The 14,875-nt window shown below is 32.0% G+C and overlaps 3 protein-coding genes across 4 annotated transcripts; 2 read left to right on the forward strand and 1 right to left on the reverse strand.

Annotated features, from left to right (window-relative positions):
- Window positions 1-792: 792 nt before the first annotated feature.
- LOC108971624 lies at window positions 793-4,326 on the reverse strand. The gene is made up of 2 exons (XM_018937811.1): window positions 1,278-4,326; window positions 793-1,217 (listed from the first exon to the last, which is right to left on the reverse strand). Exon 1 carries the CDS (start codon window positions 4,109-4,111, stop codon window positions 1,280-1,282), a length of 2,832 nt encoding a protein of 943 aa, XP_018793356.1. The 5' UTR covers window positions 4,112-4,326; the 3' UTR covers window positions 793-1,217; window positions 1,278-1,279.
- A 3,241-nt stretch (window positions 4,327-7,567) lies between these two features.
- On the forward strand, window positions 7,568-8,590 carry LOC108971625 (protein OPI10 homolog). Its single transcript, XM_018937812.1, has 3 exons — window positions 7,568-7,721; window positions 7,813-8,172; window positions 8,263-8,590. The coding sequence occupies exons 1-3, from the start codon at window positions 7,692-7,694 to the stop codon at window positions 8,458-8,460; spliced, it is 588 nt and encodes a 195-aa protein (XP_018793357.1). The 5' UTR covers window positions 7,568-7,691; the 3' UTR covers window positions 8,461-8,590.
- A 100-nt stretch (window positions 8,591-8,690) lies between these two features.
- Window positions 8,691-9,630, forward strand: LOC108971626. 2 transcript variants are annotated; one of them, XM_018937814.1, is made up of 3 exons: window positions 8,691-9,167; window positions 9,225-9,404; window positions 9,484-9,630. In XM_018937814.1, exons 1-3 carry the CDS (start codon window positions 8,949-8,951, stop codon window positions 9,547-9,549), a joined length of 465 nt encoding a protein of 154 aa, XP_018793359.1. In that variant the 5' UTR covers window positions 8,691-8,948; the 3' UTR covers window positions 9,550-9,630. The 2 variants fall into 2 exon arrangements, with proteins under 2 accessions (XP_018793359.1, XP_018793358.1); XM_018937813.1 differs by having other exon boundaries at window positions 9,225-9,392; window positions 9,453-9,630.
- Window positions 9,631-14,875: the final 5,245 nt, after the last annotated feature.

The raw sequence follows: 14,875 nt of genomic DNA on the forward strand, positions 1-14,875 counted from the left end.
TTTTTACGTTATTTTGCATTTTAGGTGATGTATATATATTGTCATGGGTAAAAGTTGACCACTTTGATATTGTTTCCCATTAAAATAAATAACTACTTATTAGCCCATAGCATCAAAGTGTAAGCGCCAAGGATACATACATATACTAGTACATATGCATATTCCGTAAAGAGTATGTACCTATGTACTTATGCATTGATGATGGCATTAAACGAAAAATATCCGTAAATGTTATTCAACAAAATTGGTTTGTGACGTATAGAACATGTATGCATGTATTTGTATTAAGTATATATGTTTGCGAATTAGAAAAATTAATAAATAACTTTCGTGAATCGAGATAATTGTTTTGAACTGAATACATACATATGTATTTATTTGTATAAGGGCTCTCAGGCTCTCATTGTAATAGTGAATATATATTTTTAGCTAAAAGTAATTCCGAACTCGACCACTTGCGCCGGTTTGTACTGCTAGTTCAATTTTCACCGTTTTACCGCTCGCACCCAACGCCTGCCACGCAGCAAAGTGGCCGCCAAATATAGTTCTGATTTGGGGCCATGGTCAGCGGTATATTGATCGCATACATAACTACATATTCATTTGATTTCATTTCATCTAAGTATATTCTTCTTCAGATTCGCGAATTTTCATGTTTTGTTTGAAAATGATTCCATGAGTTGCAGAAAAACTAACTTTTGAAGATCGCAGTGATCCGAAAATGTAATGCTACTGTGTGTATGTACATATGTATACAGTCAAAAGACATAAGCAAAAGGTCAAAGCTTTCTTTGTTTAAATTATATTTTATTTACATAAATTCAGACTTTAATATTTACAATAATTGTTTTCTTGTTTGTTTTTGATGCTGAAAGAAAAATTCAGTGTTCTACTATACTACATTTCTCATTTAATAGAGAATTTTTTAATTTTGGATTTTATGTACATGCCGTATCCATAACTTGTGAAGACTTACTGATACGTACTATTTACATTTATGAATGGATAATATTATTGCAATATCCAATGAACAACCATATGTATTCTACAATCTACAATAAATATTTATGCGAAATAAAAACAAGACTATTTACAAAACAATTTGGCAATAACCACAACAAGCACAAATTAATACAGGAACTGTTTCCATTCTGCAATGATAAATATATACAAGATTTTTACAGTATATACATATCCGTCTGTGAGGAGTCTTTGGTCTAAATGATTATATAACAGTTTAGTTATACAATATCTATGAATGACATCTAGTTTCTGACCTTTAAACCATGTTCCAAATACTATAAGTATGCGCCCGACGCTCTTCTTCCGCTATCTGCTCATAATCGATTTCCAGATACTCTTTGCCACTGAAATTTACCCGTCGGCCAGTATATTTTTTAATGTAGTTGATATGTGCTGAAACCTCTTTGTCATCGATATTGATTTTATATGAAATACTTGTAATGCGCTCAGAAATTTGACCTTTTTTCCAACGAATTTGAGTTTTACGGAAACGCTCTCCATACATCACCCAATCACCCACTTGAAATTCTCGTGCCTTCATGCAAGATTTTATGGGCATAGCGGATTTCACATCATGAAGTGCGATGTCGTCCTCATCATCTGTTACGTAGGCTATTGTTTTTTCAAGAGTTTCAGTAGCGGCTGGTAAAATATCTGGTTGCTCGGTATCTTTGAAGAAAGTATTCTCACTTACCGACAGATTACGGTGCTGTCTTTTTATTATTACCTTCTTTTTTACTTTTCGTGATTTCTTGAGTTGTAGTGGAGCAACAGGCTCCTCAAAAGCACACTCTGCTGTAATTGAAATGGCGTTATTTAAAATATTTTCTTCACCTGCACATGAGGCATTCTCTATTAAAATATCACCCAAAATCAGATTGTCAATTATTTCGCCTTTTTCAGATTCTTCTACTCTTGTGTTTGAACTATTATTCATTTTCGTTACTTCAGAGGACTCATCTACTGAGATATTACGTATGATTTGATTGACTGTTGTGTTCTTCGTTGGGCTATTTATTTTATCAGCATTGTTTTCTGCAAAAACATGCAGAGGTTTAACTGGTATAGGAGTTACTTGTAACTCTGGCATATTGACCGTTGGCGAAGATAGCAGCTGATTGAAAACGTTTTGAGTAGGCTTTTGTTCTGAGCTTTGAAATTTATTGATTCTACTCTCTTCTGATTTTATTGTTAGTTGTTCAGTATTATTAAAATGACCCACACATTCCAAAAGCTTTAAATTTTTGTCTACTTTTAAATTACCTTCAGCTGTGGACTCTTGCTGAGTATCTGCACAATAAGTTGGTGTTATCTCAGTTTCGATTTGAATATCACCTATGTTGTGCTTCTCCACTTTTTCTATCACGGGTTTATCCACTTTTATACTTTTAATTAAGGCATTTGACGGTTGCGTCTCTAAGTGCTTTGTATGACTACTTGCTTCGACAGTCTGCAATGAATTTACTAACGCGGTCACCATTACACCGTCCCCATCAACAAAATTCGTTGTCGGCCACGAGTTGTTTATTGTCATTGATAATGGCTGCATTGCCTTGCTTTTCACGTCGTCTGGCCTTTCGGCACTTCTTTTTGATGCATCATCTTTTGCGATTGTGATCGCTAATTGTGTTGACAATGTATTTGAGGTGTTTGGCACAGTTACATTAGTTGCTGCTTTCTCAACTGCGATTTCCTCTGTGGAGTTTGCAGAAATTTCAGAACTTTTATTGTACTGATTTACCACTAGAATCCTTTTATTAACGGGCAAAGGTTTCACTTTGATGATCTTTTCTTTTACATTTGATGTAAAGTTGGCAGAAGTTTTTACTTTTCTTTTTATCGCTGTTTCAGAATCAGAAGATCTTCTTCCTGTGCTAACTACAATAGGATTAGCTTGCTTTATTGGTAAATCAATATGTGAACCTTCAACAGCGGGAACAGAGGCACGACGAGTATTTGATTTTGACTTTGCAAAACTTTTTTGTTGATTTTTAGATTCTTTTATCGGTATTTTGTTTTCCGCTGAGTCAAATTTTGTTAATATTTTTTCTATTGGATATTCATTATTAACTCTATTTTGCTCCAACGTCTTCAATAACACAGGATCTACAATATCGCTATCATTGGTACCCGTACGACTAAATTCAAATTGATTTCTATGTTTTGAGTTATCAGTTTCATCTCCAATATTTTTAGAAGTACATTGTTCCACATCATTTACGTATAAAAGTCTTTCGAAATCAGATTTTTCATTTGGTTTATTGTCATTTTGATGTATAATCTCTGAACGAATTGAAGAAGTTACACTTTTTACATGTTTTGCATCTGATTCCATTACTTCACCTTTACTTGAAAGTAAGTTACTATGAATTTCATCATTATTTATAGATTCTGTAATATTTTTCCTTGTTTCTTTTTTGACTTCATCGGCGTCATCTTCATTAAAGATGCTCCGCCGTCTAATTCTTTTAACGAAACGAAAACTCACAGGACCATCATTTTGTATTGGGGTTATATTTGGATGTGTCTCTGATTTTTCTAAGGCATCGTCAGTTTTACTTTTTGGTTTTTCAGTTTCGACACTATCATCGGTGCTATAATGCTTTAATACACCCTTCACTTCACTTAATGCTCCCGATATTCGGGCGCGCAAACGATTCAACCTCTCGATTGTATCCTCCTGCTTGTCTTCTGTATCTTGGGATTGTAATCGCCTCTGCCGTCGAAGAATTGTACGTGAAGGTAACACTGAACTACTTGCATCAAGGGATACGAAAGACCGAGAAAGGTTTAAGGATCCACTTTCTCTTTTCGTCTTTCCAAAATTGGCCAATTTTGATATATCTACCGCTGCCGATAAAACGCTACTGCCAATCGGTACGACTACCGGCTTCAGTTCATTTTGATCCTCAGTTTTTCCGTCCATTGATCTCATCATAACATTCGTTTTATTATTGTTATATTCATTCATTTTGAATTTCATTTCTTTAGTGAATCCTTGATTGAGAAATGAGTTCAAATTCGCATCCAACAGATATGACACACTATTAGCCGATTTTTTCGTTTGTTCAACTTTTTCTAGGGTCATTGCAGTAGTTGCATCTTTAAGGAAATAATTAGCTTCAATGAAATGTTGTGATTTAGTTAAAGATTTATACACTGCTTCATTTATAAGGAGAATATCACGAACGTCACTATGCGCAACCACGAAAACATTTTCAGCTCTTAAATATTGCGACCCATTATGAGCATGCACTGCCCCCGTGTATGGATGAGGGTTTTTGTTCGCAAAATTCGATTCAGTCGACAACTATTTGGTAGATATGGTTGCCGATCTATCTACATTTAAAACATTTAAAATGGACAATTCTTGAATGGAAAGTACAACTGATTTGAGATTAAAACGCGTATTATTCGGTTCGTCCGCGACGCAGCCATTTACAAAAAGATCCTCATTCAAAGGCAGATCGCGCACTAAATGCTTCTGTTCGAAAGTAGTAAGCGAGAGCTTATTAAATCTGTTTATTTCATTAATAAATACGACATCAAATATTTGCTCTATTTCCTTTCTTCCACCTATCGTTCTCTTTAACGAAGCCGTATTCCCTCGAAATTTTTTTTATTATTTTTACTATTCTCATCTTTTTGTTTTGCTTTGGCAAATTATTCATATTTTTATGAGAAGATTGCGTTCTCGACGTTGATCTTGAATTTTGAATATGTATGCCGAAATGTGGTGGCGGTTCGTCGCCATTTTTTGACTGCCCCGAGAAGATGATATTTTTAGACGCTTCTATTGCCAATACATCGTCATCAAGCATTCATATGTGGATATATATGTTGGTTGTGTTCTTTTTGTTAGCGTGTTTGTGATATTTGTTTGTTTTTTCACAAATAAATGAAAATGGTATACTCAAACTAATACCCCCCTCACATATTTCAACGACGATACTTTCCAACTGCGTCATTATTGATGATAAAATATTATTTTCCTTGCAGCATTCCTCAGATATTACATTTTTCCAATTTTTTATTATGAAACTTAGGTATATTAACAACATTTTGGCGATAAAGTTTAATGTTGTAGAGATATTAAAAAATCTCGTATACTATGGTTTTAAATATTATTTAAAAATAAGCTAAGAACCCCCATTCATTTCAAAGTAGTTTCTCACCGAGAAAATACAATAATATCATTCACTTCACGAAAGTTTATCGGGCTTATGGTATAAATTGTTAATGAATTAACAGCTAATGTTAGCTTTCGCCAACAGTGAAATAAATTCTAACAAATTTCGTGTTCTTTTTTCGTAACTTAGTGTTATCGATGTTAAATTTTATGGAATAATGGTAGAAGTAACGGAATTGTGCTGCCTATAATAAAAATGAATTCCATCTTACTTATGATTTTTAATTGTTTGTTATGTTGTTCAAGCTATCTTAACTTACTTACCATGGGGTCCAACCATAAAACTTAAAATGTAGTAATAATCGTTTTTAAGTTTTTTGTGCCTATTAGAAACTGTCAATTAATCCCGATTATATTATATGTTAATCATTAAAAAATATTGGTAATTTTCTGGATAATAAAGGATTATAAATACACATATTTACACAGTATGTATGTAAATTCAAAGTTATCTACTACAGATTTTAGTTGTGTTAGTTTTTCTTTCTATTTTATTTTCTATTTGAATCACTACTCTTACTTTACTTTTAATAACAGCCAATGTATACAATATATTGGAAGATGTAGTCTAGCGGCTCCCAGTGTGGGTAACAAAACCGCTCATAACAAAGAAATTTTGCGATTTATTACGGAAATATTTGGGGAAATACCTGAACTTGAGAAGGAACTATTGCCCACACCAGTAACAGTTTCAAAAAATGTGATGAAATCCGACACAGTAAGTAAACCACTCCAATTTAAAGCTGAACCAAACCAGGGAGCGCAAACTGAAAATGCACGTCAAATAAAGCCACCTACAAACAAAGAAGAGCCGCCAAATGCTGGAAAGAAATAATATACTGAACGTATACACATTTTGATATCATAGTTAAATATTTTATTGTTTATTAAAAATAGCAGAAGCAAACAACTGTGCTTGTGGGTTATGATATTAAGCGACTTTATAACGAATTACTCTCACGAATATCCCATTATTACTCTCGCATTATAACTTCCTTTTTTTTGCCTATTACAAAGTCAAGTCATAAGGAAAGGAAAACTTTCTGTTAGAAATCAAAGTTCCTTTAGAATAAACAAGTTATGTCAGTCTTGTATCTTATGAGATAAAATAGTAACCTGTGGAGGGCGAGCTTTGGCTACCATTCATAAAATGCATACACCTAACTGCTTTTATACGGCGAAAAGAAAACATTGATCATTCATTCCCCTAAAGTTGTGATACTTACAATTGCTTTGACCAGTAAACTTGGTTGTATCCACAAAAAAGGAATTACTCTAAATTTGTGATATGAACATAGAATTCAATCAGAAAAATTAAATCTGATAAATAAGATTTAGACCAAAATTTTAAATTGTGCTGAATAAAATAATGGGGTGTATACCATTGTTTGTGGTGCTAATGGTTTAGTTCCGTGCATTTGCAATACCAACTTATTAAGGTGTAGTCGATTATAAATATACATATGTACATATTATAAAGCCAACTCAACTTTGTTCCAGTTCCGTTGCACAAGGGTATGGGCATACAAACATTGAGAAAACCATTTTTGTTGTTGTTTTGTGTTACCTACAATTGTTATGTGAACAAAACAAATATTTAAATTGTCGATTAAGTATTGAATCGGTAACAAAAAATATTTTTTTATAATTCTAAATTATTTTAAAAAACTTTTCTTTTATTTATAAGAAATTGGCATTTTTAATAAACTATCTCTAAACTGTTATTATTTGTTCTTATTTTTATTTTTTCAAAATATAATTATTTATGTTTATATAATTATTTATGTTATTACTAAATTTAATTCTTATTATTGAATTTATACAAAGGCGGTCTAACCACAATAACTAACCGGAACGGAAGCGGATTTGTATTCAGCCGGGCTGTCAACTCGGCCGCATTCTTTAATTTACTTCAATAATGTTTTCTGTCGCAAACTAACAAAGACGGAATAACCATTCAACAAGTTGAAAATGAATCATACAGGAAAAAAAGTGAATATGCTATAGAAGTGGATGAAGAAGAAGATATAGATAAACCAAGGTTATTAATTTTTGTAGAAGGCCCGGGTTATAATTTTTTATCAAAACTGCGTTGAAACAATTACTTACACGGATAATAAAATAAAATTATTGGTACAGTACTCGGGCAAAAAGATTTAGCCATATTTTCTCCTTGTCATTAATAAAACAAAATCTTAATTTTTGAGAACGGATACATATGTATGTAAATATTTTTCCTACCATTTTCTGGCAGATACTTTACAATTTTTTAAAAGTAGTAGTARTAGTTTATCAAATAGTATGGTGGAAGTGTACACACTGTTCCCAGGTTCGCAATGTGCGGCGAACGTACTATAAAAACAGCTGATTACATGTTATTTACGCGTCTTAGGTGTTGTATGAAGAAGTACTGTTCACGCATTATTTTATCAATTGTTCTAGAAATCTTCAAATTATTTTAATCTTTAATCCTTTAATAATGTTTGGATTAATAATTTCTGGGCGTTTGGTGAGTAATCTCGGTCACTCAACACGGTGTTGAAGTATGTTATGCATAATTACATGATATGTACTTTGTACATATTTATTTTCTACCATAGCCGCAAACTGACTTCACGCCGGTAGATGAAAATAAAGTCGTAATAAATGTGCCAGACATAGATCATGTAAACTATATTGTAGTATTTTTAACTGGGTTGACAGCACTTCCTGAAGGAACAGCAGCTGCGGTTTACTTTAGCTGGCCTGATGCAAATTCAGCTCCTACATGGCAATACCTGGGACACATATCCAACGCTAAGCCGTCAGCGATTTTCAAAATATCCCAGCTGAAGAAAAGTCACGAATTGGAAGCGGCGGAGCATGGAATGATTTTTGGTGCACAAGAGATTTCCCACACAGCGCAAATAGGAATATCCGTCGAGCCGGAACTTACAATTACTCAGTTGACACCAGCGGTGGTAAGTGAAAAATTATCATTAAAAGCAATATTAATTGAGAGAAAATAACCATGCGTCGTAACATATAACAATATGATAAAATTTCCACAGCAAAATGCAAATGCAAATCTGCAGTTCAGCCAGAAGATGTTAGAAAATTTTTTCAACTATGCGTCCAGTTTTACGGTGTCTCCGCAGCAAATCCCTCCATTAAGTAATGAAACACTTGTACCTCTCTCAACGTTGCAGAATTGGTACACAAATTTTCAAAGACGGATGGCTCAAAACCCAAATTTCTGGAAGTATTGATTTCAAATTTATTTGCGCCCGCCAAAATATACATTCGTAATTTCTGTAAACACCTGGATATGTATTCAATTGTGAGTTATGCTCATGTATTGGAAAAAAACGAAAAATATTCTCTTGGAACTTATTTTATTAAGCTGTGTTTTCTTTAATAATTAAAATAAACCCATAAATGCGATGTTTTTCAATACAGTACCGAAATAAGAATTATGAATGCAATGGCGAAACTTAATTTTATATTTAATTTATAATATCGAAAACATTAAAGAAATTTTACTAATAAAATGACAATTTTATAAATAGCGGTATATAAACATACCAAATACTTCCATTTGGAAGTATTACATGTTCACTCAACCAAATATTTTCTAATTATATGCATTTGCTAAATACATAATTACGCAGACTTTGTTAACGACTAACAGTGTTATAAAGAATTCGTATTTTAACTAATATTCATTTGAAATTATAATTTAGGTCAACATTTACCAATGACTAGAACAGTTAGAGACTTGGGATTCATGTTTCTTTTTAATGGTTGCATCCATTGTAGCCAGATACAAAGTCTTGTTACACTGAAAAAAATTCACTGCAAAGCTTCTCATCCAGATTTGGTTTCTCTGGAGGAATGTAACATATTAGACATGGTCAATGAAAGTAAAGTACAGACGTTATGTTACTTTAAGGAGAAACCGATTAATCAAGTTAATGGATGTATATAATGGAATTCCATGTGTAACGTTTTTCAGATGTTTATATTTTTGTAGTTGCGTATGAAATCTTATGTGAAATGTGCAATAGGATATGTGCCGTTTGATATCGATATAACTGTGGATTGGTGTAAGTTTCTAATTAAGCGCAGCATTATCATTCTGGAACGATTATTTGGTTTGGTTGAAAAATATTCGAATACGCACACGAAATGCCCGATTGCAGTAAGCTCTTGCGTGAGTGCAGTTATTTTTTTATTATCTAATCATTTTTTTACTTCATAGGAATCTTTTATTTATTTTAACGTTTCTATAGATAAGGACAGAGGCTTTCATCTGCCATTTAAATTTCCCGCCGGAGATTATCGTATTGATTTTATAACTACATTTAATACAGTTATTCACGTTGTAACTTACCTTTACTTGGAAGTTGAATAAAGTTGACCTAACATATCTAATCAAATATCGTGTAACCGGTGATTAACCATGTAATAAATAGTGATGGAAATATTAAAAATATCCTTTAAAACAAATTCATATACATATGTACATATATACCGCATATTCAATATCCCAAGGTTTTAAGGGGGTTTTATACTTCACTAGAAATTCGAACGCGTCACTGAAGTAGAGAAGAAAAACGGCCACGTACTCGTCGTTACAATTTCTACCTTTGTGAACATTTAAAAAATGAACCAATGACTGATATTTAGTTAGTATGCTCTAACATCACAATTTATTATACTAGAGCTTGAGATATCGTGACGACTGCAAAGAAGAACGCATGCTCTCTAAAATAGATTTTCAAATGAATGTACCACCTATTTTATTTTCGATATATTAAGATGATATTAATGCACTGTGCACATGTAAATACAAATAAGGAATTTATAGTATCTTTCAGGGGAGCAAGTATTGGATATTAAGAGAGTTTTAGGATGCTGGAAAACTGTTATACCCACAAGCACAAATTGACTGGTATAACATAAATTAAGGCGCGCTGTGGAAGTCAGTATCAACGCTCCCTTTAACGGTTCTTAACGCTTTGCTCATAGTTGGACTGTAAACTAATAATTAACAAATAATTCAAAGGGTCAATGATTTAATGATACTAAAAGCCTAATTTGGGAAGTGGATACATGTTGTTTAAGAAAGTGAAAGTCTGTCATTGTGGAGATTTGAGCAAATCAAGGGAACAGTGTTTTAGTCTGTAGTATGTGCGTACATACATATTTCGTTTGTGTACACATCTCGGCTTTAGAACAATCGATTCAGAAATATATGGAACAAGTTTTAAGCTAATGACAATGTCCACATAATACTATGCAAATAATACGTTTTGGTGTTTTTAGTAGTCAACAACAAATGGTGGAAAATGGTTGTATCATAGTTCATGCCCAACGATTTACTTCGATACCATTGCGTATATGCTAAGATGTGTACTTATGTCCTATATGTATATACATATGTAAAATGTGAATACAAAATGGAAATTACCTTCATTCAGCAAATTGAAACTTATATACAAAAAGCATAATTGCAGAAACAAATTCTGGTAAATATACATACTAAATGAAAAAATATGTACTCGTAAAATTTTACTAAGGCAAACTTTAATACAATATTTTACAAAGCATATTTTTTCATAATTAAACTTCGTTTCTTTCTTTAAGTTTTTGTGACATTGTAAGGGTTTTTTGTAGGTTTTAGATCTGGTATTTGGTCTTCCCATTCCATTTTTTATCACCAATTATATGACTAACATTACCCATTGAGATCCGGTTTTGGTTAGGACTATATTATTCTAATATAAAGAATATTAAATTATAGAAAATATGTTTTTAATAACGCTTTAGCAGATCTGGATTTTCCTGTTTTAACCTTCTATTATAAATATGTAACATTTAAATAAAATTATATTAATAAATGGTTTTACGCACTCAGAATGAAATCTAAAATGAACTCACTGCATTGCTCACTGCCTAGTAGATAAGTGTATGTACATACATATATATGTATGTATTTGAAGATTTGCTTTGAAGTATAGAACACGGATCGCGATGTTTGCTTCTCACATGTCAGATAATTTGCTTTGACTGGGTAGTAAAATTTTTGAAAGCATTACAATATAAGATACATACATATGATAACTTCAAACAGCCATTTCCTTTACCGCCCTATTCCAATTCCAAGAGCATTTAATTTTTTTTCTTTATCTCCGATACATACCATAAATAATAAAATATATACAAAGCTTAAAGTGATTTTATTTTTCAAATGCAGGGTTTTTACTTGTGCTCTTGGTAAGGTTAGCTGAGTATCTAAACCCTGCGTAGAGAATAGCGTAATCTGCTTAGATGACGTCGGACCATATGGAGATGGGTTGGTTAGTGTCACCCGTGGATTTTTGGAAATATATGAAGGATATAAAATAAAACTAAAAGAAGTTGCTAATTTGTCAGAATCGCCCAAATCGGGCCACAAATATACAAAATAAAAGATCAATTTAAAATCTGTATCGAATATTTTTTTTCTTTGACAAGATGTCTTCACAAAATTTGACATGAATTAAGGTTCAAGACAATATTTCTGTCACACAAATTAAACTATAAAGTTTCTGTATGGAAAACTTTTTTACTTGACATCTCTACAATCTTAAATTTTATCAATATTCATTATGAAATCAATTCACCAAATATAATTTACAATGTAATGGACAATTTACGTCTTCCCTGAAAAACATAATATTATATTTAACAATACATTCTAGTAAAGCATAGCTTTAGCGGTCAAAAACTTCTAGGTTTTTGTTATAACTATAAACACAAAAAGGTGATAACCGCTATTATAGACGTATGTACTTATGTATATACATAAATTGAGGTAATGTGTACTTTTAACTTAATTACCTCGAATAATTGGTCATGCAGCAGTTTACACCTTAGTTACAAAGTAAATGAACCGAAACTCTTAGACTGTATTCTCTTTATTTCTGTTTAATATACATACATATGTACTGCTTTTGGAATGGCCTTCATGAACGATGAGTTTAAGTTTTATTTTAGTTCTTCGTTTTGAATATAAAAACGTGTAGGTTGCTCTCTAACTCTCACCACGTTTATTTCTTGCAACTTTAATATAACTTAAGGTTTAATGGTCCATCTTAATAGGAATATCCCGTGAACATCTAGTAGTACTAGAACTCCTATTAAATTGTTCATAAATACCCCTAAAAATTGACGAAGCGCTTTGAGTCGATCACAAAATTATTGAGGCGGCTAATCTTCTCTGTTATTTTCTATATATTAAAAAATTAAAACAAAAAAATGGAAACAAAATTTTTATTCACTTAAGCAAGATTTCTCAGTATCCATTTACTAGTTTAAATGTTTTGATTCTTTTGAAAATAGATTGTAAGTCTGATCTATATTTTTGTCACATAATTATATAATTCTTTAAACTACCCACAGCGAAATTCTCTTTTCTAATATACAAAATGTGTATTATTTATTAAGCATCTGATCAACTAAATTTACGGCAAAGCTATCGCATTTCTTTTATTGTTGAATAAATGTTCATGGTTCTTAAACGATTCGTGGCGTTTTAACCACTCGTGCCTTTTACCCTGTACCCGTATATCCCTGGGTTGTGTGTTCGTTACAACTTATTCATATTAATTTGATGGTCCATAACATCATAATCATAAATAAGTATATTTGTATATTGCTTTTCAATTTTTCTCTAGCATGACCATCATCTGATTGAACTTCCAACTATTGAATGCGAAACAAGCCAAAAACAACTTGCTACCTCGTAAATGAGTGGTACATCTCCATAAGGATTATAGAAATGCAACAAGTAGTAAATTTTTTTGCTTCTCGAGAACTGAACCGCCGAGAACGTTAAACAAATTGGTTGTGATTTTCATTATGTATTATATATTGGTAAAACTTTATATTAAAATTATTGCTAAAGAATTCAATATGTCATTATATGATGGAACCGTGAATGAATTAACTCATAATAACGTCATATAAATTCAACCGAAGAGGCTAAATTGAATATGAGGCTATAAACCACACCATTCTAAAGAAAATGTGTCCACTGACTTTCTTTGAAGTGATTGTGGTCGCATTTTATCAATTATTCGCAATGTAATATAAGAATATCAGGTCAATGATATGAACAAAATTTAATTGAAATTGGTATAGTAGTCCTTAGATACAGAAAATCAAGTAGGTCAAGGTTTTATAATAGGAGTAACATAGTTTAAAAAAACAAAAAAAAAAAAAACACACACACTAGCTGTAAAGAAAATCAGATGTTTTTTATTTAGTGTGAAGTACAATCGATAAAATTAAGTTCTGAATATAACATCACTCAAATGTTTTCCCCGGCTTTTGCAGCAATAAATTCGATGCATCTAATTTTCGAGTAGTTTTTCCTCTAAATGAAGTCACGAATAGCGCGTTCAATATTGACTTCCAAAACTTATTGCTAAAAATCTATGAATTATCGGATAAGATGATTTTCTTTAAAAAATCGTTATCGTTTTCAAGTTGTTGCACGGAAACTGAGCAAATTCACGACGTTGACGTTGGTTCAATTTATTCGGATGCAAGCATAAATCCTTGCTCAAAATCCACTAGGTTGTGGTTTGAGACAGTTCCAATTATTGAGAACGTCTTGGAATCGACAAATTGCGGTCTTCAGTAACACTTGCCTGAGCGGTACTAATATTTTCATTACTTCGAACGGTTCTTTGTCTTATAGAGTCTTGAACATTATGTAAAGAAAATGTTCACAAAGGCGCAAAGTTGTAACTGGGGATTGATTATTTTGGTAATAAAATTTAATAATTTGTCAACGTTGTTCTTGTGTATATCTATCTATGATAAAAATGTAAACATTACTGAGTTCAATGAATAAGTTAAATATTATTAGGTATTAAAAATGGCCGAAACGACACCTAGAAACCATATCATCCTTATTGGAACACCCGGTTTTTTTTTAACAGATTGTTGCATTGTTGACGGAAACATTCAAGGAACACAAGTATTTCTAAAGAGAACGGAATAGTATTGTAGTCGAACAGTTAACAGTGTTTTGCAGAGCACATTCAATTTACAGCAACTCACGATGGGTGGTCACATTAAAGAGATTTGAGATGTATAACAGTTCCGTTTATAATATTGAACAGTTGAGCAAGGTAACATGCAATGCGTCGCTCTCAATAGTATTCATGTTTTAGTACATTTTTAGGAGTTTCACCTGGAAAAAATGAGCAATGGTGAGGTATTCACTAAGTGTGTTATTAAAGACACGTGCTCTATTATATAAGAAAGTATTAATGTTAAAGCGTTGTTCAAGAGAGGTCAACTTCACCAACCACCATTAATAGATGCTCGATAAAATAATAACAATTTAGTTCAGTTTGAAGTAATATGTATCAAATAATCTCCATATTAGTAAATCTTTATATATGTATGTATGTACATAATCCAAGAAAAGGTACTTGGACATACACATTTCATTACGTGTCGATTTTATTTCAGTAAATTTATTAAATTTCTACATACATATGTATATGTACCTTTTATAATAGTATAATAGTAGGTATAATATTTTACATGTTTTCGGTTTTCATTTCTTTTAGTTGCAACAAATTTGTTCACAACCGAGGAAATAACAATAATGATTCCAAGAGG

This window comes from Bactrocera latifrons, unplaced genomic scaffold (genome assembly GCF_001853355.1).
Source record: "Bactrocera latifrons isolate USDA-ARS-PBARC rearing strain unplaced genomic scaffold, ASM185335v1 scaffold_35, whole genome shotgun sequence".
In the NCBI taxonomy this organism is placed as follows: Eukaryota; Metazoa; Arthropoda; class Insecta; order Diptera; family Tephritidae; genus Bactrocera; species Bactrocera latifrons.